Source organism: Artibeus jamaicensis, unplaced genomic scaffold, assembly GCF_021234435.1.
Source record: "Artibeus jamaicensis isolate MK-2021 breed Jamaican fruit bat unplaced genomic scaffold, CSHL_Jam_final contig_797, whole genome shotgun sequence".
Lineage (NCBI taxonomy): Eukaryota > Metazoa > Chordata > Mammalia > Chiroptera > Phyllostomidae > Artibeus > Artibeus jamaicensis.
In genome coordinates this window covers 20,629,329-20,651,606 of record NW_026521977.1, presented here as the reverse complement: position 1 = coordinate 20,651,606, position 22,278 = coordinate 20,629,329, and the positions used below count along the sequence as shown (strand labels likewise).

Here is a 22,278-nt window from a genome sequence, read left to right as displayed (position 1 = left end):
GTTTCTCTGTGTTTGAAATAAGGCCCCTGGTAGAATCTTGTGGGGGCTGAAGGGATGGTGTCTCACAGGGTAGGTGGTTCTGGGTCAATGATGTTGCCCCCCAAACATGAGATGTTGCTCATAACCACCTGTCGTGATTCAAATGTGGAGCCAGCCAGGGATCCTCAGGCAAAAAGAAGTTTTCCTTTTTCTTGTTCTAGCTTGCAGAGCTGGAGGAGGTAACTATAATGAGGGCTAGCCTCTGTGGAAGCTGCTGCCAGCTTAGGGCTTAGTGAACCATCAGAGATGCCATTATCAATGCACCACCCTGGCTCAACATCCCTCCACACTTTCCATCTGCTGTTGGCAAGCTGCCTTTGCTAGAAGGAAAGCCTGGCTTTGGCTTGGCATCAGGTAACCTAGATGTGAAGACAGTAACACTAATTCTGGAAGCTCGTGGCAAAGAAGTCAGTGTAGTTGACTAAGACCCTTGTGTACCCCTGACACACTGACTCAGAAAAAAGGTGTTGAAAGTGTTGAATATTGGAGGGCAAACATGATCATTGGTAGAGTTCTTGGGTTGGGGGAAAACCAAATTGGATTTTTAGGGTATAGCTAAAGTTTTATTATTTTTAACTTAGCCATTCTATTACTTTGGTTGATGTAATGTTTGCTGGGTTCTACTGCCAAATACTTCGAGATGCATTATTAAATTCTCTTTTTAATAGCCAATGCTAATAAAAAAATAAGATCTATTGAGCTCATATTACAATGTTTGAAATAACCCAGGAGCAGCTGTCCTTCAAGAATTTCCAGTAATACAGTTGTTGAAGATAACGGCAAATGAAGGCTCTTCCATGATGCTAGAATGTGGGTTTTGTTCTCTTTGGCTGCAGATGTGTAATTTCTATTTCTAGAAAAGGAGCAGCAAGAGGTGAGGTGTGTCCTATTTAAAGAAAAACTTAAAGAGAGGGCATTAGAAAAACAAGACTAGGAAGTCTGAAAGCAAAGGGGAAGAACCCAGCAAGCCATGATCAAGCTGTTAGCAGACTGCTTGAGAACGAGTGCCATGCATGTGTGGGTCCCCAGAGGATGCATCATTACTCATCTCCTTCCCTTCCCTAGCCATTTGTGTTTTAGCCAAACATGTGATGGTTTTTATTCTGTAGAGAATCATGGTAATGTCTTGACAAATATGCAGTTTTTTCTTCCAAAGCCCTTTATGGTCACGGCCTTCTTCAACTGTAGTAACATTAACAACTCCATCAATTTATGTTCATCCTCTTGAGGTGTGGGGAAAACACTCCACCATTGTAGGCAAACATCTTGCCTACAATGTTCAGCAGCATAAATGAAGGACAGATCCAGGATTAAAATTTGGGTGGTTTGATTCCTAAGTGTGTCCACTTTGCCAGTAATATATTCTTAATCTGTACAGTCAGAGGTGTGAACTCTCTAAAATCAAGGTGATGTGTGGGAAGGAATAAGACTCTGGCCCCGGAAAGAGCTGGATTTTGATATTTCTTCTTTTACTTAAAGGCTGTGTCACCTGGTGCAATTTATTTACCCTCTCTGTTCCTCAGTTTCTTCATCTTTTCAGTGAAAGAAATAATACTCTGAAGGATGGCCATGAGGCTTCAGTGAGATGGTATATGCTCATTAGGGGCTCGGATACATTCCCTGTGGGTACTGGGACACAGGAAGTAGAAGAGGGCGAATGTGAGACTCAGCATGGAGCGGTGTGCTTAATAAAGGCTGAGGTGGAAAAGAAGGTGACAAACTGACTTTTGCCTCCTTCCTCCTCCCCCCAATGTACAAAAGCCTACAAATCAGATTACTGGGGAATCCATGGAAATTTTCCTCACTCCTGATACCCAAAAGAGTGCTGATAAAGGCCTTGACTCTTCAGCTATCATGATCTCATTTACGAGAGGAGCTATGAAAAGGGGAAGACTGAGGTCACTAAGATTGGGACTCCAGCCAGGCTGTGACAGAGGTCATTGGGTGATAGGATGGCTCTTAAAGGCCCAGGAGAAGGTAAAGAATCACCAAGGGCCCCAGTAATTCTTTCATCACCCCAGGCTGCCAGTCACTCCTACTGGGATTTGCCTGTCTGTCATTGGCCCCACAGAGTGGGCGGTCAGGCCCTCAGGTGGTCAGGAATGGCTGGTTAGATGTCAGTGGGAACTTCAGCTTGTACAGAGGAGGTGGGGGAGTGAGGGCGGATGAGCGAGGAGCCCAAGCTGCCTCGGTGCACATCTCTCTGACTCATAGTCCTTTTTTTCCCTCACACTAGTTTCATTTATAAAATGTAGGACAGTAAAAATAAATGCAGCCGAAATTTTAATATGGTTAGATGGGAGGGCTATGGGGTTTTTGGTGGATGCAAAGGCAGACTCTGACATCCAGGATGAGGGGACTCATGATAAAGGTGCCTTTCTTTGCCACCTTCTGGGGTGGTCTTGGCCTGGACCTTTAATCTGACAACTGATGTTTCAGTCATGTGTGGAACAAGCTGACCTTTGTTCTCAGGAAGAAACCTCTGAGTTTTCCAGATTGACCTTACAGCCATCATGTCAATGTATTGCCTTAAAATCTTGTGTTGAAAACGTGGCTCTTGGAGACCAAGCTGAGGGGAACACAACCGCTCGCCCTGCCATTCTGTGGCACTAAACCTATCCTGTTTGGGGGATTGAGTGTTCTCCATGTTTCAGCAACAGATGTGGTTCAGCATTGGAGAGCCTTGCAGCAAACTGCCAGGCTGATGAGGGGCTGCTCTTAGTGTTGATGACATGGTGACAGCCAGCTCATTCTCTCATTTGTTCTTCACCAGCTGAACCTGGGCCAGTTGGTCAGCATTGTTGTCATTGCCTTGGCATTTGCATGGCTAAAACAGGAATAAGAGGTTAAGGTTATGCATTTTCCAAAGCAAATTCCAGAAGAACCAGGGCTGGACTGATAGGACTGGGCTCTCCACTCCGGATAGGAGATGAGAGGTTGGCTGCTCCAAAGCATGGCTGGTGAAAGAAGGGCTTGAGCAAAGCTTATGATGCCCGAGTATTCAAACTTTCTTGATATTTGCTCAACCTGATGACAAAAAGAAGGGAGGGGAGCACTTGCACCCATAGGATAAGGATGCAGCAATTTTTTCATTTTTAAAAAATGTTATTGTTGTTCAAATACAGTTGTCTGCCTATCCCCCTCCCCACTCCCCCATCCCAGCCATCCCCATCTCTCTACCCTGATCCCACCCCACCTTGGTTTTGTCCGTGTGTCCTTTATAGTCGTTCCTGAAAACCCTTCACCCTTTTCCCCCATTATTCCCTCCTACGTCCTCTCTGGTCACTATCAGTTTGTTCTTTATTTCCAAATCTCTTGTTCTGTTTTGCTCATTTGTTTGTTTTGTTGTTTAGGTTCTGGTTAAAGGTGAGATCATATGGTATTTGTCCCTCGCTGCCTGGCTTATTTCACTCAGCATAATGCTTTCCAGTTACATCCATGCTGTCGCAAAGGGTAGGAGCTCCTTCTTTCTCTCTGCTGCATAGAATTCCATTGTGTAAATGTACCATAGTTTTTTGATCCATTCATTTACTGATGGACACTTAGGTTGCTTCCAACACTTGGCTATTGTAAATTGTGCTGCTATGCTGAGATGCATAGGTTCTTTTGGATTGGTGTTTCAGTGTTCTTAGGATATGATCCCAGCAGTGGAACTTACCTTTCAAGATGATTCAATGTCAAGAGAATGTATCCATGATCTGTATAAAGAAAAAAAAAACAGTTTACTGTTACCAGTTTTGAGAGGTGAGAAGACTATGTGTATACATTACTAGTATCTACATGGAAATATTTATATAATAAGTTTATTGAAAGAAGACAATATGAAGGATAGACAACAATATTAAGGATGCTTCTGACTACTTTTTTCTTTACTTATGATTTTATTATTATTATTATTTTATTATTTTAAAGCTTTCACAGGGAATCTTTGATATAAAAACATGTTGTGTTTTATCAAGATAAACATAAGTATTTTATCCAATGAAAGAATTAGGAATGAACCGCTGTGTATGGAGCCCAGAACCCTGATTTTGCTATGTGATTATAGGCACTTGCCTGCCAGTTTATCCCCGGGCAGTGCTCCGAGAATTCTTTTTGCTTTATTTGCTTACAGTAGCACTCCCTTATCCACAGTTATACTTTCTACAGTTCAAATTACCCATGGTCAACCGCATTTCAAAAATATTAAATTGAAAATTTTAGACATTAACCATTCATAAGCTTTAAGTTCTATACCATTCTGAATAGTGTGATGAAATCGTGTGCTCTCCAGCTGTGTCCCATGCCCGATGTGAAGGATCGCTTTGTCTCCCATCTCCACACTATAAACACTACCTGGCCATTACTCACATAGTAGCCATCTTGGTCATCAGATCAACTGTCCTGGTATTGCAGTACTTGTGGTCAAGTAATGCTTATTTTACTGAACAATGGCTCCAAAGTGTAAGAGCAGTGATGATGGCAATGCAGACATGCCAAAAAGAAGCCATACATTGCTTCCTTTAAGTGGAAAGGTTCATCTGTACAGGAAAAAGGAAAGTATACCTAGGGAACTGTCTGTGGTTTCAGCTTCCATCCTGGGTTTCAGAACACTTCCCCTATGGCTAAGAGGGGACTACTCTATTTCCAGGGAAACCATGAAAGGATAGAATTCATTTTCAGCTTGTATAAGACTTTGTCTTTAAATGTGGAAGGCAGGTTCAGTTTGCTCAACCCCCATAGCTGGGGGAGCTGGAGGCTGTCTGGGCCACTTTCCCCCTCGGTAGCAGACTCTCTCATGAGGCCTGGAATTAGGTGGGCATCTCGCCCTCCCAGAATTAGTTCTCTAAAAAAGCCCCCTCGGCATTTCTCTCTGCTTCTTCCCTTCTTGGCCTTTTGCCTCACTGGTAAAGTGAAGAGGTGGACTAGATGTTCTTACGATAAAAGAAAATGTATTACCCACCTCACCTGGTCATTCTGATGATTAAATTGCACAAACAATATATGTAAAAGCACTTTAGCTAAACAAATGCTAAAGTTCTTTAGCATACATATACGAAAACCTTCAATAACTTCTACTGCTATTGGTTGGTACTCTAAATCCTAGTTTCTGGACCTGGCCTTTAGTACCATATTGAAAATTGTGTGATTGTATGGCTAACTCTAAATGACCAGTGTGCCTTTTCTGCAAATAGTTCTAATAAGTGGAGAAAAGCCCAGGATATGGCTCTTGTCTGCTTGTTATGTTTTTAAGTCTCTTCAGCTGGTCAGTTGTAAATATTTGTATAGAATATTTCACTAATGTATTTACTTATTTCTCATGTTATGGGGACATTAACCTGTCTCAGTGGGGAGAAAGAATGGGGTGGATTTGCCAGATCAGAAGAAAAAGAGCCAAGTCACAAAACCATTGAAACAATTGCCTCCTCCATCACCTCCATATTCCTGAGAAGTGGTCTCATCTCAGTGAATAGATTTCTCTCTGTGATTTTATCTGCCGCCCCAATCATGTGAGTCTTGTAGGCTTGTTGCTAATCTCTCTTTACGACCATTCATGCATTCTCATAGCATCCTAAGTTTTTCTTACCACTGTTAGTGATTATGTGTTTGGGGGGTCATTTATCAAACATCTATTTTCTCTGCAAAACTCTGAGCTTTGGGAAGCCAGGGGTGATGTCTGTTTTCCTTACCATTGTATCTGAGCACCCAGTGTTCTATCTGGAACATAGTAGACAGTCAATAAACACTTGGGGTTAAAAGAATGAATTAATCGATTCATCCACAATCTAAGCCCTGTGCTTATTTGGGGAACCTGAGGAACAGAGTGGTTAAATGACTCTGTGGGTTGACCTTTCGATTTATCTGTTTTTCTTTTGTTGCTCATGCTTTTGGTGTCATATGCAAGAATCCACTGCCAGATCCAAGATCATGGAGGTTTACCCCTATGTTTTCTCCTGCTTTCCTTCACTTTTAACCTTCAGGCTCTCATCTAGATTTTAGAGGTCACTTACTTCCTCCAGTCGACATCAGAAAAAGGGGAAGCTGAGCTAAATAAGTCCTGTGTCTGCTGGAGGGGCTCAGAGCAGTAGGGGAAACAAAACAAGCCTCAGTGGTGACAAGATCTTGGTGACCTATGCCAATCATTTGCCCCCAATGCCAATGTGAGGATCTTTGCTGCTCCACCAGTGTTTGTGGGGGGGAAATAACCTTATTGCACAAGTGGTTCCTTTCTGTGATGCTCAATTATTCTTATGACCTGAGGCTGTAAGTAGATGGTGATGCTTTAAATGGCTCTACATGGAAAATTAAGAATGATCAACACTGTGTCAGATTTCCATGTTTACTGGTGGGAAATAGAATTCGAGAGGTTAGAAGCCACCACAGGTACCAAGGTTGGTTTAAATGGACGACAAGGCATGTTGGAGATCCCTGCCTGGGGCTTTTAGAGAAAACTTCAAGGGGAAACCAGATTCATTTTCTTCTTCAAATATCTGACCTATTTTCTGCTTCACTCATCATCTTTGTGCAAAATTTTTAGAAATAGAGAGTGGGGAAAAAAGAAGAGTCAAAGCTTAAGTCTGTTTCTTAGCCTGGGTTCCTCTGGGCAGCCTCCAACTGATTCCTGTTGCAGGTTTCACCAGATGGTTTTTATTTTTCATTTATTTAAGGTACTTTTTTTTTTTAGAAAAGAAATACAGAAATTTTACCAAGAAAGGAATACTTTTTCTCATGGGAAAGAACACTGAGTTGAATTTGGGGACTGAATCAAGTTCTGCCAATGAGTTCACCCTTGCAAAACATTGAAATTCTCCCAAACATACTAATTAAGATAGTTTTTGTCTTTTCTGTTGGTTTTAGCTTTGAAGATACCATAAAAATGGCACCCTGAAAGATGGAGGAGCCAAGTTTGGAGGAATGACATGGTCTCTACTTGGCAATCAGCCTTGCACTTGAATGGCCTAATCTAGAGACTAGTCTCCAAACTTTTTCGATGGCCTGAATGCCCGGGCTGTGCTGTATGGCTGTGCACTGGAGTAGTTCCTCCTGGGGTTGTGCAGTGCACCACCTATGTAGTCGGAAGCAATTGCCTGATGCACCCAGCAAGAATAGAAATTAGCATAGACCCTCAAAAGATGTATATTTGCTTATAAATTATATATGTGTGTATGTGTGTCAGTCCACTTAGATTATATGTTTATAAAACATGATTTCTTTTTTCATTAACAAATAAAAACGAATAGCGGTTCTAACAGATTTTACCTATGAAGCAATGGATAGTGTTGAATGCCCTTTGAGATAAGCCACATCACTTTGGAGGCATTGACCTGGAAGAATGCAAATGATCTTCTCTGTCATTTAGGGAGGGTGACACCTTCTGTCATTTGTAGGGAATGGTTGCTTTTTAGTAGTAGAGTACTTATGGGTCTTATCCCTTCCTGTAGGACCTTTGTCCTTACCTGCTCGTTTCTGTTTCAGAGTACACGGTCATTAACGAAGCCTGCCCTGGAGCCGAATGGAATATCATGTGTCGGGAGTGCTGTGAATATGATCAGATTGAGTGCGTCTGCCCTGGAAAGAAGGAAGTTGTGGGTTACACCATCCCTTGCTGCAGGAATGAGGACAACGAATGTGACTCATGCTTGATTCACCCAGGTGCGTGTCGAATGGGAGACCTCAGGTTACCTTGTTTTCTGAGGTCATGAATGGGGCCAGGCTAAACACTTGAATTCTGGCAGGCAGCCACCAGGAGGCTGTGATGCTGTGATTGTTAAGAGTGGCATAATTCAGCTCCTTCTAACTGGAGGAATTGGAGGAGTTAGTACCCTATTTGATATTAAACTTGTAAAGCTGTGAATTAATTCACTCATTCTTTCATTGAACAAACAGACTGATATCAAACTATACTACAAGGCTATAGTCATCAAAACAGCATGGTACTGGCATAGAGACAGATATAGAGATCAATGGAACAGAATAGCAAGCTTGGATTAAACCCTTACCTTTATGGTGATTACTATTTGACAAAGGAGGCAAGAACAAATAATGGGGTAAAGACAATCTGTTCAATAAATGATGTTGGGAAAATTGGGCAGATATGTGCAAAAAAATGAAACTAGACCACATCCTTATACCACACATAAGAATATACTAAAAATTCATTAAAGACTTAAAAAGTAAGGCTTAAAACCGTAACAGTCTTAGAAGAAAACATAGGAAGTAAACAAGGGAAACAAAAGGAAATAACAAATGGGACTACATCAAGCTAAAACATTTTTGTACTACAAAGGAAACCATCAATAAAATAAAAGAAAACTCACAGAATGGGGGAAAATATTTATCAATCACATACCTGATAAGGGGTTATCTATAAAGAACTCAACTCAACACCAAAAAACCAAGCAATCCAATTAAAAAATGGGCAAAGGACCCAAATGGTGATGTGGGATGGCATAAGGGGACTAAGCGGTAATGGAAAAAAAATGCAATATAAAAAGAAAGAAATTATGAAACAAGCTGGAACAAAAACAAAAGTCAAAAACAAAAAAGAAAGAAACAAAAACGGACCCAAGTTGACATTTCTCCAAAGAAGACATACAGATGACCAACTGACATGTGAAAAGATGCCAAGCATTACTCATCATCAGACAAATGCAAATTAAAGCCCCGATGAGATGTTACTTTGCACATGTCAGAATAGCTAGCCTCAATAAATCAACAGAGAACAAGTGCTGGTGAGGATGTGGAGAAAGGGGGACCCTTGTGCACTATTGGTGGGAACAAAGACTGGTACAGCCACTGTGGAAAATAGTGTGGAGTTTCCTTAAAAAATTAAAAATGGAATTGTCTTATGACCCAGTGATTCCACTTCTGGGACTATATCTGAAGAAACTGGAAACGCTGATTAGAAGGAATACATGCACCCATGTTTATTTCAGTGTTACTTACCATAGCCAAGATTTGGAAGCAGCCTGTGCCCATCAGTAAATGAGTAGATAAAAAAGCTGTGGTACGTTTACACAATGGAATACTAGGTGGCTATGAAAAAGAAGAAAATCTTACCTTTTGGGACAGCATGGATGGGCCTGGAAAGTAATATGCTAAGTGAAATAAGCCAGTCAGAGAAAGACAAGTACCATCTTATCTCACTTGTGTGTGGAATCTAATTAACAAGATAAACGAACAAATAGAATAAAAATACACTCATAGACATAGAGAACAGAATGACAGCTATTAGGGAAAGGGAGATTGAGAGGCTTGGAGAAAAAAGTGAAGGGATTAAACATGAAAAAAACCCTCAAAACTCATAGACACAGACAATAGTAGGGTGATTACTAGAGGGAATCATAAGATGCTTCATGCTGTTCATGAGCGTTTTCCACCCGAGATCTGGAGGCAGCCCCTTCTCCAAAGAACTCTGGTCTGAGAACGTGGTCTGGGCACGTGAGGTGTTCCTTGCTATTGGATTATCCTCGCTACCAGTTTCTTTCGTTTTTGTTTTCTTTTTACTGAGTGGAGCTAGGGAATATGTATTTTTTTAAATGAATTTGTTGATATCCAAGTCCAAATTTAATTATATAAGGTTGTTTACTTCTTTGATTTTAGATTTATATATCTTTTCTCCCATGGTGCGCATCCTGTTTTCTAATAATACTAAGCTAATCACTTATTTTCTTTATCTTATATTAGAACATAATACAACTGTGCAAAATAACAAGAGCCCTATTAGTACTAACAATAAGACCACTGAGTGAAGTTATGGTTTCTTTGTGGTTTTTATTGACCTTAGAGTATATCCCACTAGAAATATACAAAGTGCTGTGATTTAAAGCCAATCAGTGTACAGGCATACCTTGTTTTATTGCATTTTGCTTTATTGCACTTCAGAAATGTTGTGTTTTATACAGATTGAAGGCAAAACCCTCCACCAGCAGAAAGCTTGTAACTCATTTTATTGTGGTGGTCTGGAATCAAATCTGCAATATCTCTGATGTGCGCCTGTAGTTCTTTTCTCTGTAATGTATGTCACCTATTTGATATACAGACAGATTTATTATTTCCATCTGTTTTCTATATTTTATAGTACAAGCAAATATATATGGATACATGAATACATATTTTACACACTTATGTGTCTATTTCCTTCTTTCACGAAGGATAGCATACAATAAACAGTGCTAACGTCAACCTTGCTTTTTGCTCTTAAGAATATACGCTAGAAAAAAAAAGAACTCAGGGACATGGACAACAGTGTTGTGATTGCAGGGGGCGGGGGTGGGTAGAAGTGGGGGAGGGTATAGGGGGGATAAATGGTAATGAAAAAATGCAATAAAAAAGAGCTATTAAACAAAACAATAAATGCTAGAGATCACTCACTGATAGTGTAAAGCCACCATCTTCATTGGTTTTTGCAGTTACTCATGCCTGTGTTGCATGGATGGGCATAGTTTATGAATATTTGGTTGTTTGCAGCTTTTGGCTAATGTCAGTAATGCCACAGTGAGTAGCCCGAGGCACCTATCATTTAGTAACTTTGCAGTGTGTCTTTGGGGGAGATTCCTAGGAGAGGGTTTGCAGGGTCAAAGTGTGCCAATGCCGTCTTGCCAGCCTTTGCCAAGTTTCCCTTCATGCCTTTGGCATTCACAGCCACTGTGTAAGAGGGGACTGATTCCCCAGACACAGCCTTGCAATAGAGTGTGTCCTGTGGGATTCTGGCCAACCTCATACATGAGAAATGGTATCTCAGTGCGGTTTGCAAAGTTTCTATCATTTCTATCACTGTGAATGACAACAGTCTTCTCTGCGCTGGTGTCAGAGGTTGCAGGAGGATTGAGGTCCAGGGGCGCGGTGGCAGGGAGGTGAATGGTGGCTTCCAGAGTGTCCAGCAGCACCGGGGCCCTTGCTGGACCAAGTTTGCTAGGTATTTCTGTGTGGCTCTAGCCTGGGTAGCCATGAACTCAGTCCTCTGGCTCTTCTGGCAAATCTGTGAGTTGCTTAGCGTCTTTTTAAATAGAAGCCTCATTCATTTTAAGCACCAGGCTGGTTTTTGTGGCTTCCACGTCACGGCCTGGATGTTTCAGTGCCAAGAGAGTTGGCAGGATCGTTGTGGTTATACCCTGAACCCATTTGCCTCCTCAGTAGCGCAGCAGATAAGGGACACAAAGAGGGACAAGTGGCACGTGGGTGAAGAGGGCTTTTAGAAGGCGCAGCGACCCCACTGGCACCCAGTTATGAGCCACATGAATTTGAGGCATCATATAAGCAACTCTGGTGGGAGAAGGGGCTGGGAGCGGGAGGCAAAATCAGGCTGGCATGTGAAGAGAGGGCTGCTAGTCTCTGTCTGACAGAAACCACACTGCAGACATTGCCACAGGCCCACGAAGCCAGTCTTGGCCAAGAGCAAAGGGGGGCGCTCTCAGCACAAGGAAACACTGGTTCCCTCAAACAGTTCAAAGCCTGCGTTAGCCGTCCATCCACCCACCCACCCATCCATCCACCTATCTATTCATTCCCTCTAATGATACCTGTTAACTACTTAGTATGTGGTACTTGCTGGAGCAGGCACTGAGGATATAGTATTGAACAACATGCCGACTGAGACTTTATTCTACTATAGGTAAACAGAAAATAGGCAGTGAAAATTGAGCCTGACACATGCAGCAGTAGCGATACGCCTAGTGGAAGTATGGAAAAGCATCATAACAATAGTTCTCATTTGGGGGGTTCTTACTGTGTGCCATGCCACTTACAGGGGTTCACCCAATTTTGGAAACAACCCCGAGAGGCAGGTACTGCTTTGAGCCCAGTGTGGCGGATGAGGACAGCGAGGCGCAGAGAGCCGGAGCGAGCTGCTGGGGACCTGCGGCTGCGCGGAGGCAGAGCCAGCACTCAGCTGCCAGTGCTCAGCGGGTTGAACGACCTCCACCGTTTCTCACTGCCCCCCAGCCCTCAAGGGGCCGGAGTTAGAAAGGAGCCCCGTCTGGGCGCTGCTCAGCCCTGTCCCGTGTGGTCTGCTGCCTGGGGCAGCCTGACACCTTCCAGGTCGAGCCCGCCTTAGACGTGAGGGCGGTTTTCAAAGGCGCGCTGTGGTTATGGAAGCATGGAGCATGGAAGGATATGCAATGGAATGGGAAGATACTTACTTCTAGTAGATGAAAAACTAAGTTGCAGGACCAGAATGTACAGTGTATAGTATAAGCCTAATTAAAAAAAAAGTATGTTCATATATATACAAAGATAAAGATTGAGACCAGTTTTCTCTGGATGATGCTATTTTAGGTGGTCTTAATTTAATTCTTTCTGCTTTTTAAATATTCTAAATATTCCACAATAAGCATGTCATACAACTAAGAAAGAATACTCTACTATAGTGACACATTCACAGTGACCTTTGCTGTAGATTATTTTGTGTTATTTGAAGGCATCAGCCACTAACTAGAGAGACGGTTCCCCCCACCCTCCTTACACTGAATTCTGGTGACTCGGGCATTTCCCAAGAACGGACTTCGGCACCTGTCCAGGTCCAGGAGCCCCTTGTTGATGCAAGGCCCTGAGAAGGTGCACAGTTTTTTCGGGCAACCAATCATGCAGCTGGTGCTGACTCAAACAGCCCTCTTCTTGGACGTGTTTCAGGTTGTACCATCTTTGAAAACTGCAAGACCTGCCGCAACGGCTCGTGGGGGGGCACGCTGGACGACTTCTACGTGAAGGGCAGGTACTGCGCGGAGTGCCGGGCCGGCTGGTACGGAGGAGACTGCATGCGTGAGTACGCTCCGAGGTCACTCCGCCTCGCTCTGCGGCGCACGGAGTTTCAATGTCTCAGCTTGCTGCAGACTAAGGTTTCTTTTGCTGGAATGTGAGCTCTGGAAAGCCTGTGGCCTGGGGGGCTTCCTAGGCAAGGCCATAAAAAAAAAAAAACCCACCCAAATACGTACTTCTCCATTTGCTGGTTGTGGATTGTGGACCTCTGCTTGGAATTGGCCACAGGAGGTCCGTGTCTGTCCTTAAACCCTCCCCTTTCTCCTAAGCAAAGTCAAGGAGCTCTGCACACAGCCAGCCTCCTGTCCAGTCCAGAAGCTGCTCCACATTACTGTCCATCAGCACACAGTGCACGAGGCATCAACTCTGCTCAGTCTGTAATGCATTTTAAATACAAATTTCTATTAGTAAATTTTTAAATCCTGAGTGAAATTCCCAGGACCCATGTCAGATTGTCAGCATGGCACTTGTCCCAGGAAAGAGTTTTTTTCCCCTCAGTGTCATTGATCTCCAAGGATTACTTAGTCTTTATTAGGGTTCCCCTATGAGTTTCCACCCTCCTTTGGCAATGCAGTGGAAATGCCACCTCCCCCTCAGTCTGAGGGTCCCCTCTGCGGTGCTCTGGTGGCGAACATCCCTCTGAGAGTCTGGAGCGGGAGCTGTGCCCCAACCATTGCTATTTGTTAAGCCTATTTCACATGCTTCCTATCTGAGTCAGAAGCCATCTGGATGGTCTTACAATCTGAGCAATTTTATTCTTATAATGATATTTCCATTCACAGAGATGGGGGCTGGAGAGCTATTGGTATTCTCTGTCTGATCCAACCAGAGCGAAGCGCCATGAATTTTAAGAGTCTTGGGGAAAGGGTGAGGTGTGTGGTCTGCAGCTGAGAAACTCGATTGTACCTGGAGGGGAAGGAGCGTGCTGGTGCTTCAGGGTGAGCCCGAGAGTTAGCATCTGTATTCTGCGTCCAGGGAATAGACACTGCATTTTGCCGAGTATAATGTGCACTTTTTTGCCCACATTTTCCAGGGAAAATAAAAATATGTATTATACGTTGGTAGTGCTCATTCTGTATTTATATAAATGCCTCTAATTCTTGTATTTATGCTGATGCATTAAAAGTATAACTCTAGAAAGCAATAACGATATCTGTAGGCAAAATGGTACCCTGGAATACAATAATCAATTTTGTTTCTAAATATAAGGAAATAAATAATTGAATTTAAAAAATGAAATGAAAGATTTTTTCCCCTGAAAACTTGGGCCAAAAACGTGAGTGTGCATTATACATGGCAAAATACGGTAATTTTTAAAGTGCTGGTCTCAGGTGCAGATTTAAAACTTTAACCACTCATTTTAGGTGGTTGCTAGACAATGGAATTTAGTACTTTGGTGGAGTATTTTCTAGGTAGGTTAGCTGCAGGATTTCACCCTGGTCTCTTTTTGGCAGCTGTTCTCTGGAGATATTGTGACCTAGTGGTCAAGACCACAGGCTGTGGAGTAGTAACACAGGCCTGAGTTAACAGTGGCCTTGCCAGCCACTTGCCTGGTGGCCGTGGCTCAGTCTCTGAACCTTGCTGACCTCAGGCTCCTTTTCTTCAAATGGGAAGGATGCTATCTCTGTCACGGTGCTCTTTCTAGAATTAAAGGAGATATGTGTATGAAGCACTTAGTGCTTTGCCTGACATAGAGCTCAAACTAATACAATACCTATATCACTGTTGTTCTATATGCTCCTTAATTGCTAGGTGGTCTAGAAATAAAAGCATATGTAAGGAGCCATGATCAGAGGAGCATATGTAAGACAGCCATGATCAGAGCTATAAAGCACAGCTTTGGAGCTCACGCTGACCACTGCAGTATATAAGACAACTTTGGGGTTTCCGTCCTCTGGGAATGGAGGGTGGAGAGGGCTGTGTGATGGGATTGGAGCCATAGGCAGGAGTCGGATTGGGTGTGGCCTTGTAGGTAGATAAAGTAGGTAAAGGGTTTAGATGTTATTCCGAGTGCATGGGAAGCCAAGGACAACTTGTGAACTGGGGTATGAAATAGGCAGAATCATAGATAAAAGAACAGTTAATCACAGGGAGTTGGGGGAGGGGAGGTTTTAGACAGGAGGGGATGCTTGAGCTATGCCTTTGCTCAGGTGTGGGCAAACCAGGAAGATACCTCATCTGGTGCAATTCTAGACCTTTTGTTCTTAGCCACAGTACTATGGGACCTTCATTTCAAAAGCTCTATTTTCTCTGAAAAGTGGGAAGTGAGACCTCTGCCGAGTGCTGTTTCAAGGAATAGGGAAAGGCACCAGCTAGTGAGAAGTTAAAAAGCATGTCTAAGCAAGACTGAGGACCCAGTTCAAGCTGGAACTTCTATGTGGGTGACTCAGGCCGGGCAGGCGGGTGATGCTCTCCAGCAGTGTGGTAGCAAAGATGAATTGAACCAGTCACTTGGTCAATCCAAGAACTTGCTAAGACATGATTGTCCAGGTTGAGTAGGACATGAAACCAGAAAGAGTCTGGTAGAGAGAAAACAGGGATGAATGTCTCTGTGTGGTAGAAAAGTAGGCTTAGTGGTTATGAAGCGGTGGCACACAGGACTAGAAGGGGTGCTATGTCAGAGAATAGAATTTCTAAGTTGAAACCTTCAGGGGTGGTGATGATAATATGTTCGTATATAATAGTCAGTTTTTGTGTCTAATAAGTGATCTCATAAGTACAGACTTTTTTTTTTTTATGTCATGAGTCTGTGGGTTGGCTGGGGTTTGGCTGATTTTAGCTGGGCTGACCTGGTTCGGAATCCCTGCTTCAGGGCCCAGGCTGAAGGGGCAGAAGCTGCTTTGGATGTGCTCTTCCCAGAAGGATTTGCAGAAGCACAAGAGGCCAAGCCAAACACACAGGCGTGTTGAGGGTCTCTGCTCACATCACATTCACTCAAGTTCCAAAACGAGATACACATGGCTGAGCCCCAGATCAGTTGACTGGGGAAGTATACTCCATCCCAAGAAGCAGGGGTACAAATATTTCCTAAACAACACTCCAGTCAGTCTGTGTGAGTAAGTGGGTTTGTTTGGGAGACAGGGTAGAGGAGAAGAATGTTTGCATGCAGGAGGTCAATGATAAATAGTAACAAGCACATAGTAACAAGACAGAAGGACAGCAGTTACTCAAAGAAATCCTGTATGTGTGTTTCCAAAGAGCCCCCATTGGTTGAACCTCAGTGTGAGAGCTGGCTTTCTATGGCATCTGAGCTGTTGGACTAGTGATGGTGTCCATGGGTCAGACTGTGGTTTTGTCGAGGACAGCCAGATTGGCTCATTGCTTCAGGCTCTCATTCATTTGTCTACCCATCCATTCAAAAAATATCTCTTGAATGGATGATCTTAGGTGCTGGATACACAGTGGTAAACAGGATAGATCTTTCCCATTTTGGAGCTTGCAATTTAGACAGGAGAGATAAAAACAAAAACAAAAAATCCCCCCCAAATTGGAGTGTGGTCACCAATGCTGTGAAACAAGCAGAATAATGGTCAGATTCTGCCACAGTGTTAGTTCAGTTTGCTTGTTCAATTCCATGATGTTTGCTCTGACAGCCTCATCCCACACAGTGTGTATTACCTGTCTGCAGTCACAGCCTGCATGCACAGAGCATTTCTCTGCAGCATCGGGTTGGTCACCAGGCAGAACAGTGAGCCCTCCATGTGTTTACCATCAATCTATGGAAACAAGGCTTGACCACAGGAAGACATCAATGTTATGTTATGATGTTATTCAGTTCTTATCACCTATCATATTGGGGTAAAATTAATGTGAGGTGAATTCAAAGGGCGAATTAATTCATTTCACTCTTTGTTGACTGTCTGGCCAGTGCTGGGTGCTGCCTGCCTGTAGTGAGGGGTTGCCGCACTTGAGTGGCCTTCAATGGCTATGGTACCAGGCTGGAGCTCTATGGCAGTGCAAGCATTTACCCAGTAGATGGCGCCCAAGTGATCCTTTCGGCCCCTGTCATTCTGAAGGGGAGCTTCCGGCTGAACACCATTGTAGGCCATGGCATTTTCCCCTGTGTGCCATGCAGAACCTTAGAAGAAAGGAGGAGTGACAGGCAAATCTCAGACTTTAATGTTTGACTTATAGAGCATTCCTATAGAGCACAGAGGAGACGTTACAGCACCTTCATTTGCTCATGTCCTTTACAATGTTTATGTAACTAGGATTAACCCAATTTATGACAAAGGACCTGAAGTTGCTGAGCCCAGGGGAAGGCTCTTCCTGCCTGGGAAAGCATGGTTCAGTGAGCTCAGAATATCCAGGCTAGGGAAAGGAGCTGATTCTTGTTTCCTTTTCCCCAACTTTTTACTTTGAAAATTTTCAAACCTACAGAGAGCTGAGAGAATCATGCATTCGCATGCCTTCACCTGCATATACCAATGGCCACATCCCCACGTTTGACTTTCTCTATGTTACTGCACTACAGACTGATGAATTTATTTTCTTCCACATTTCATAACATTATCAGCCTTTTTCTTGTCAGTGCTAAGATTTTCCCAGACTTGGCCAGCGAAGCCCCTCCAAGCTGGCTTTACTGCCTCCTTCTTGAAGCACATCCTGGCTTTCTGCTCCCGGAACCAGCCATGTCCCCACGAATCCCAGGTCCTTCTGTGGGAAGAGGCATTCAGGACCTGCAGTCTGCGTGCTCGCTCCAAGAGTGGCTGATGTCTGAAGTCAAAATTAAGGCCCCCTCTCAACGCTCCTTAAAGTGGAAAATTGACTTCTTATGTGGAACCACTCTGCTGACCTCCCAAGTGGCGTTTGTTGGACTTGGCCCTCAGACTGAGTTCCGTAGCCACCGGAGGAGATGAGCACAGGAGAGAGCCAAGCTCAGTGCGCCACGCTTATCACCAGCATCACGGTGGTCCCCACCTTCCAGGCTCCGAAGGGTCTGGGGTTAAACCCAGATAAGGGAGGATTTACAGGGAAAGATTAGAGGCCCTTAATACATTTTATCTTCTTAGACGTATTCTGGTTAGAGGCAGAAGAGCGGAGGACCTGGCAGTAAGCCAGGCCCCAACTTGTTTGTGGGCTAGAATATCAGAGAGGAAGGTGAATGAGAGGGAGCGCGAGCGCTCTTACAAAGCTGCGTGTACCAATCAGTGGGGCTGGCCTCTTGGGGGATCAGAGACTCTCTGCTCCTTCCATGACTTTGGGCCAAGTCATTCAATTTTTGTCAGTCTCAGCTGCCTCATTTACCAAATGGGGATATTCACCGTGGCCTTCAGAGGGTTTTTGTGAGGGTTAAGTCAAGTATTATCTATAAATTCTTTCATATGGAGCCTGGTACATAGTAAATACTCAATAAATGGGTGTGATATTCTTACTATTACTAAACCAGGGCTGTAAAGTGAGCTCTTTTTTTTCTTTCCCTCTCTTTCTTTCTTTCTTTCTTTCTTTCTTTCTTTCTTCCTTTCCTTCCTTCCTTCCTTCCTTCCTTCCTTCCTTCCTTCCTTCCTTCCTTCCTTCCTTCCTGTTCTTTTTTTCTTGAGAAGGAACTCATTGTAGGGCCAGGGAGGAAAAGTAATAAAGTAGGATTCCCTAATTGATGAGAAAATACATGCCAGACATGAGGAGGTCCCAGGATGGGTATTGCATGGTAAATTGCATTTTATATTTTATATGCTGAAGCTTTTTGACTCTAGGGAATTAATGTTTGTCTCTTTGTAGAAGGTTTTATGCTGTCAAAGAGCTCATCAGTCATTGTTCCACTTCTGCTTAGGGTATGGGGCAGACCTTTTGGTACAGAGGGGAGGGGCTTTAAAAATGGTTTGATAGGGCAGGTGTTCGATTTTATCTTGCATAGCCATTTATTCAGCTAATTAATCGAGCACCTACACAATGCATACAAAGGCGTGAACATGGCAGACAAGGTCCCAGTCCCACAGGTCTGCATCATGGGGGAGGCAACCAATTACGTAAAACAATCATTATAAAGCATCATATTGATTGGGATTCTCAGCCAAAACACAGAGTGAGCTCCAGAGTCACTCCTGGGTGCCTCCTTGTTCCTGATGAAGACCTGCGCCCCTGGTGAAAGCCGTTGCTTCGCACTTGTTATGAACCAGGCATGGTTCTAGGTCCCCTAGTGCACTAACTCACTGATTCTCGCCGCAGCCGTTTTACAGGCGAGGGCACTCAGCCTCTGTGGGAAGTAACTTTCCTGCTGTCATGCAGCTTGTGAACGGCAGAGCCAAGATGCCGGTTAGGCAGCCCAGCCTCTCATGCTCCACAGCAAATCACCTCCCTGCACTAGGCACTGGAGGTCCTCCCTCCGAGAGCCTGTCTGAGGGCTCACAGGTCGTGGTGGCAGGATAAACCAAGTCACGTGGGAGGTGCGAGCTTCCCTCCGGTTCCTGGCCCCGTGTGTGGTCATTTCCATGTCATCGTCAGCCTCTGTTCTATCATCCTTGTCAGGGCCTCTGGGCGCCTAACGGGTTCAGAGCTCCAGCCAATGACGTAACGATGCTCTCAGGGACCCTGGAGCTGTGGTCAGAACCTGGGCTGTCCCTATCATTCTTGTTCCATCTTGAGCCATCTTTGAAGAAGCAAAGAAAATGCAAATACCTCTCTGTGTCTGAATGGGGGGGGTTAGTACTTTTTTTTCATAATAAGAAAGATTCCTTTTCTTAACAGAGGGAAAAAAACCCCAACTACTTCTTTGAAAGTATGTTGTGTCTCTCTCCTGCCCCCAGCCATGCTGAAGATAACAAGACTTTTGTCTGAATCCTGGGGGTGTTAGTTTGTTATTGGGAACCTCCCAGCTCTCTTACTAGTTTAGAAATTAATAAGAACTCCTTTTAGCTCCGTAGAAGCACAGTTTATCCAGCTATCTCTCCTGTTTGGCTTCTAGCAACAGGGAAGTGTGAGGAGGTGGGATGGAGATGAGCCCAGGATCTGGGAGACCAGGGGACAGTCTCGCTCTGTTGGCAAATTCCCCTACATGCACACACACACACACTCCTCCTCCTTCCTCTACTTTCCCTCTTCCTCCTCCTCTTCCTCCTGCCCCTCCTCCTCCCCTGCTATAAGACATTGTCAGGGAATCTGAGCACGTCTTCCGGGCCCATTGCCTGCCCTGGTCTTTCAGACTCAGGACCACCTGCTTGGTTGGCCCGCAGTGCTTCCTTGGCGGGGACACTCCGCTGTGTTCACTGTTCTGCCCTAGACAGAGAGGTGCAGTTAGCACCCTGCGCCCAGGCCTGCTGACTCCCTCAGTGGGGACAGAAGTGGAAAGGGAGCTGAAGGAGTCCCTTGATGTGGGGTGGAAGTGGAGCAGGGCTCCTTCCTCCTCTCCCTTCTGCCCGATACCCTTCCCCCAGGGACATTTCTGAGAAGTGGCCTCTTTGTCTCTGGTTGGTTGGAACTTGTCCCCTGTCTTAGTGCCGACTCTGCCCTCCCTCCAGAATGAGGAAGAAAACATCGTGAAGCATAACAGAGATGCTGCATGTGTTTTTTAATCTTGGCTACTTCTGAAGGATAGCCCCCCGGAATACAGGAGCAAGGGGTCTATCATCTCACAGGGCCAGGGGCTGGCGTCTGGGTGGGGTTGGGGGCATCCAGCTCTCCACAGGCTGCGTGAGATCCTGGGGCTGGCCAATGTTTCACTGGTCTTGCCAAGGAGACCTGACTGGGGATGGGCACCGGGTCCTCAGACGTGAGGAGGGGCCCAGGGACACTGCTGTCTGATTCCAGCATCTGGATGCAGGGAAGCAGCATCTGCTGTTGGTTCTCACTTGGGGCTCCTGCAGCTGGTTTGCTGTGGGAGCTGAGATGTAACACCTGGCTGGCTGGGAAGCTTTCCGTCCTGAGGGGTGGAGGCTGTGCAGGAGGATTTCTTTTTTTGTCCCTCACGCTCAGTGTATCATTTCCGAAGCTGGGCAGCAGATGGGCAGATGGGGGCGATGAGGAGTGTGAGGTGCACAGGAAGAGGAAATATGCTCTCCAAAAAAGTAGGGGGCGTGGTAAAGGTTCAGTGTATCTTTTGGGGGGAGTGGGGCAGGAAAATCCTGCTGCTTCAAAATGAAGTGAGAGAGGGCAGGGTCAGAAAGGCCCAAAGACAACTTAAGGTACCATCTGAGACCTAGCATTGGTACGTGACAGACTCAAGTTCACACCCATGCTCTGCCATCAGCTAACATTTACTGATTTTTCTGCTGAGGGCTTTCTGTGCATAATCTGATTCGAGTCTCACAAGACCATATGAAGTAGGTGCCAGTTTATTCCCGTCTGACTGAAGTTTACGGAAGTACTGAGAGATGAAGTAACTTGCCCCAGCCCACGCAGCCCGTGAAGGTCAAGCTGAGTTACAAACCAAGGGCAGTAGGATGCTGAAGTCCCTGTTTTTAACCAAGGCTTCATAGCTGAAAGAGCAATTCACAGTCTTCTGACTTCCTGGCCTTCTGGCCTTGGGGAAGTCAGGTAATTTCTTCCGTCCTTAGTGTTCCACATCTGGGAAATGGGGAGATGAAAGTTGTTCTCCCCGGTTTCTCTTGGGGATTAAATAAGAAAATGTTCATTACTCTTCCAGCTGGTTCCTGGCCTCTCATGATATCATCATTTATTCAATTAATGCCTATTTATGGAGCACCTGTGATATGCCAGGTACCATCTAGGAGTACAAGCTAGAAAAAGACCCAGCTCAACCAAATGGAGTAAACAAATAAACTAAATAATTTCAAACAGTGATACGTATCATGGAGAAAATAAAATATAGTCATGACAGAGACCATAGCCATGCGCAGGGCCATTTTATCTGGGTGGTCAGGAAGGTGTCTTTGAAGAAGTGGTAGTTGGGGTTCATTCCCAAAGGCAGGGGACGTGGAAGGAACCGCACTTCTGAGGTGAAGGCCGAGAGCCGGGAACAGAGAGGAGGCCCGTGCAGCCGGAGCGGCCTGAGCAGGGAGGTGAGGGGCAGTGGGGACCGGTCAGAGGGTGGTCTGGGCAGTCAGCGAGGCAAGGCTGTGAACGTTGTAGGGAGGTGTTTGCCTGGCAGGATCAGATGTTGGGGGACAAGGACGGGTGCAAGGAAACCAGGGGGGAGGCTGAGACTGCAGACAGGATGGAGGCTAGGCCTAGACATGAGCCCCGAATGGAGAGTGGTGGGAGATGCTTCCCACTGGTGCGTTGGTGGAGCAGGGCAGCAGCAGTAATAACAATCCTATAAAGAAATGATGTGCGCAACCCGGAAGTAGTTTTCACAAAGGTAACGAGCCTCAGACCTCACAGCTTGTCAAAGTGGAGTTTGGGCTCTTTTCCTGACACTATAGGAATATTACTGCCCTCGTCCTGCCACAGAGCAGTGTCCGCTGGTATTAATTTTTTTTAGCAATGGGAATTTATACTTTGGTTGGCTTATTAAGTATAATTGCATATCCACAGTTTATGTTGTCATACTGGATTTCTGTATGGAACAGTGTGAGATAAACTTTTTCTGTAAAGAGGCAGATAATATTT

The 22,278-nt window shown here is 44.7% G+C and overlaps 1 protein-coding gene across 1 annotated transcript in view; it reads left to right on the top strand.

Annotated features, from left to right (window-relative positions):
* Nucleotides 1–22,278, top strand: part of PAMR1 (peptidase domain containing associated with muscle regeneration 1) — a 63,212-nt gene that overhangs the window by 9,175 nt on the left and 31,759 nt on the right. Inside the window, exons 2-3 of the mRNA XM_037128295.2 lie at nt 7,495–7,671; nt 12,649–12,777. Of these exons, the coding sequence (XP_036984190.2) occupies nt 7,495–7,671; nt 12,649–12,777 (306 nt within the window). The remainder of the gene's footprint in view (nt 1–7,494; nt 7,672–12,648; nt 12,778–22,278) is intronic.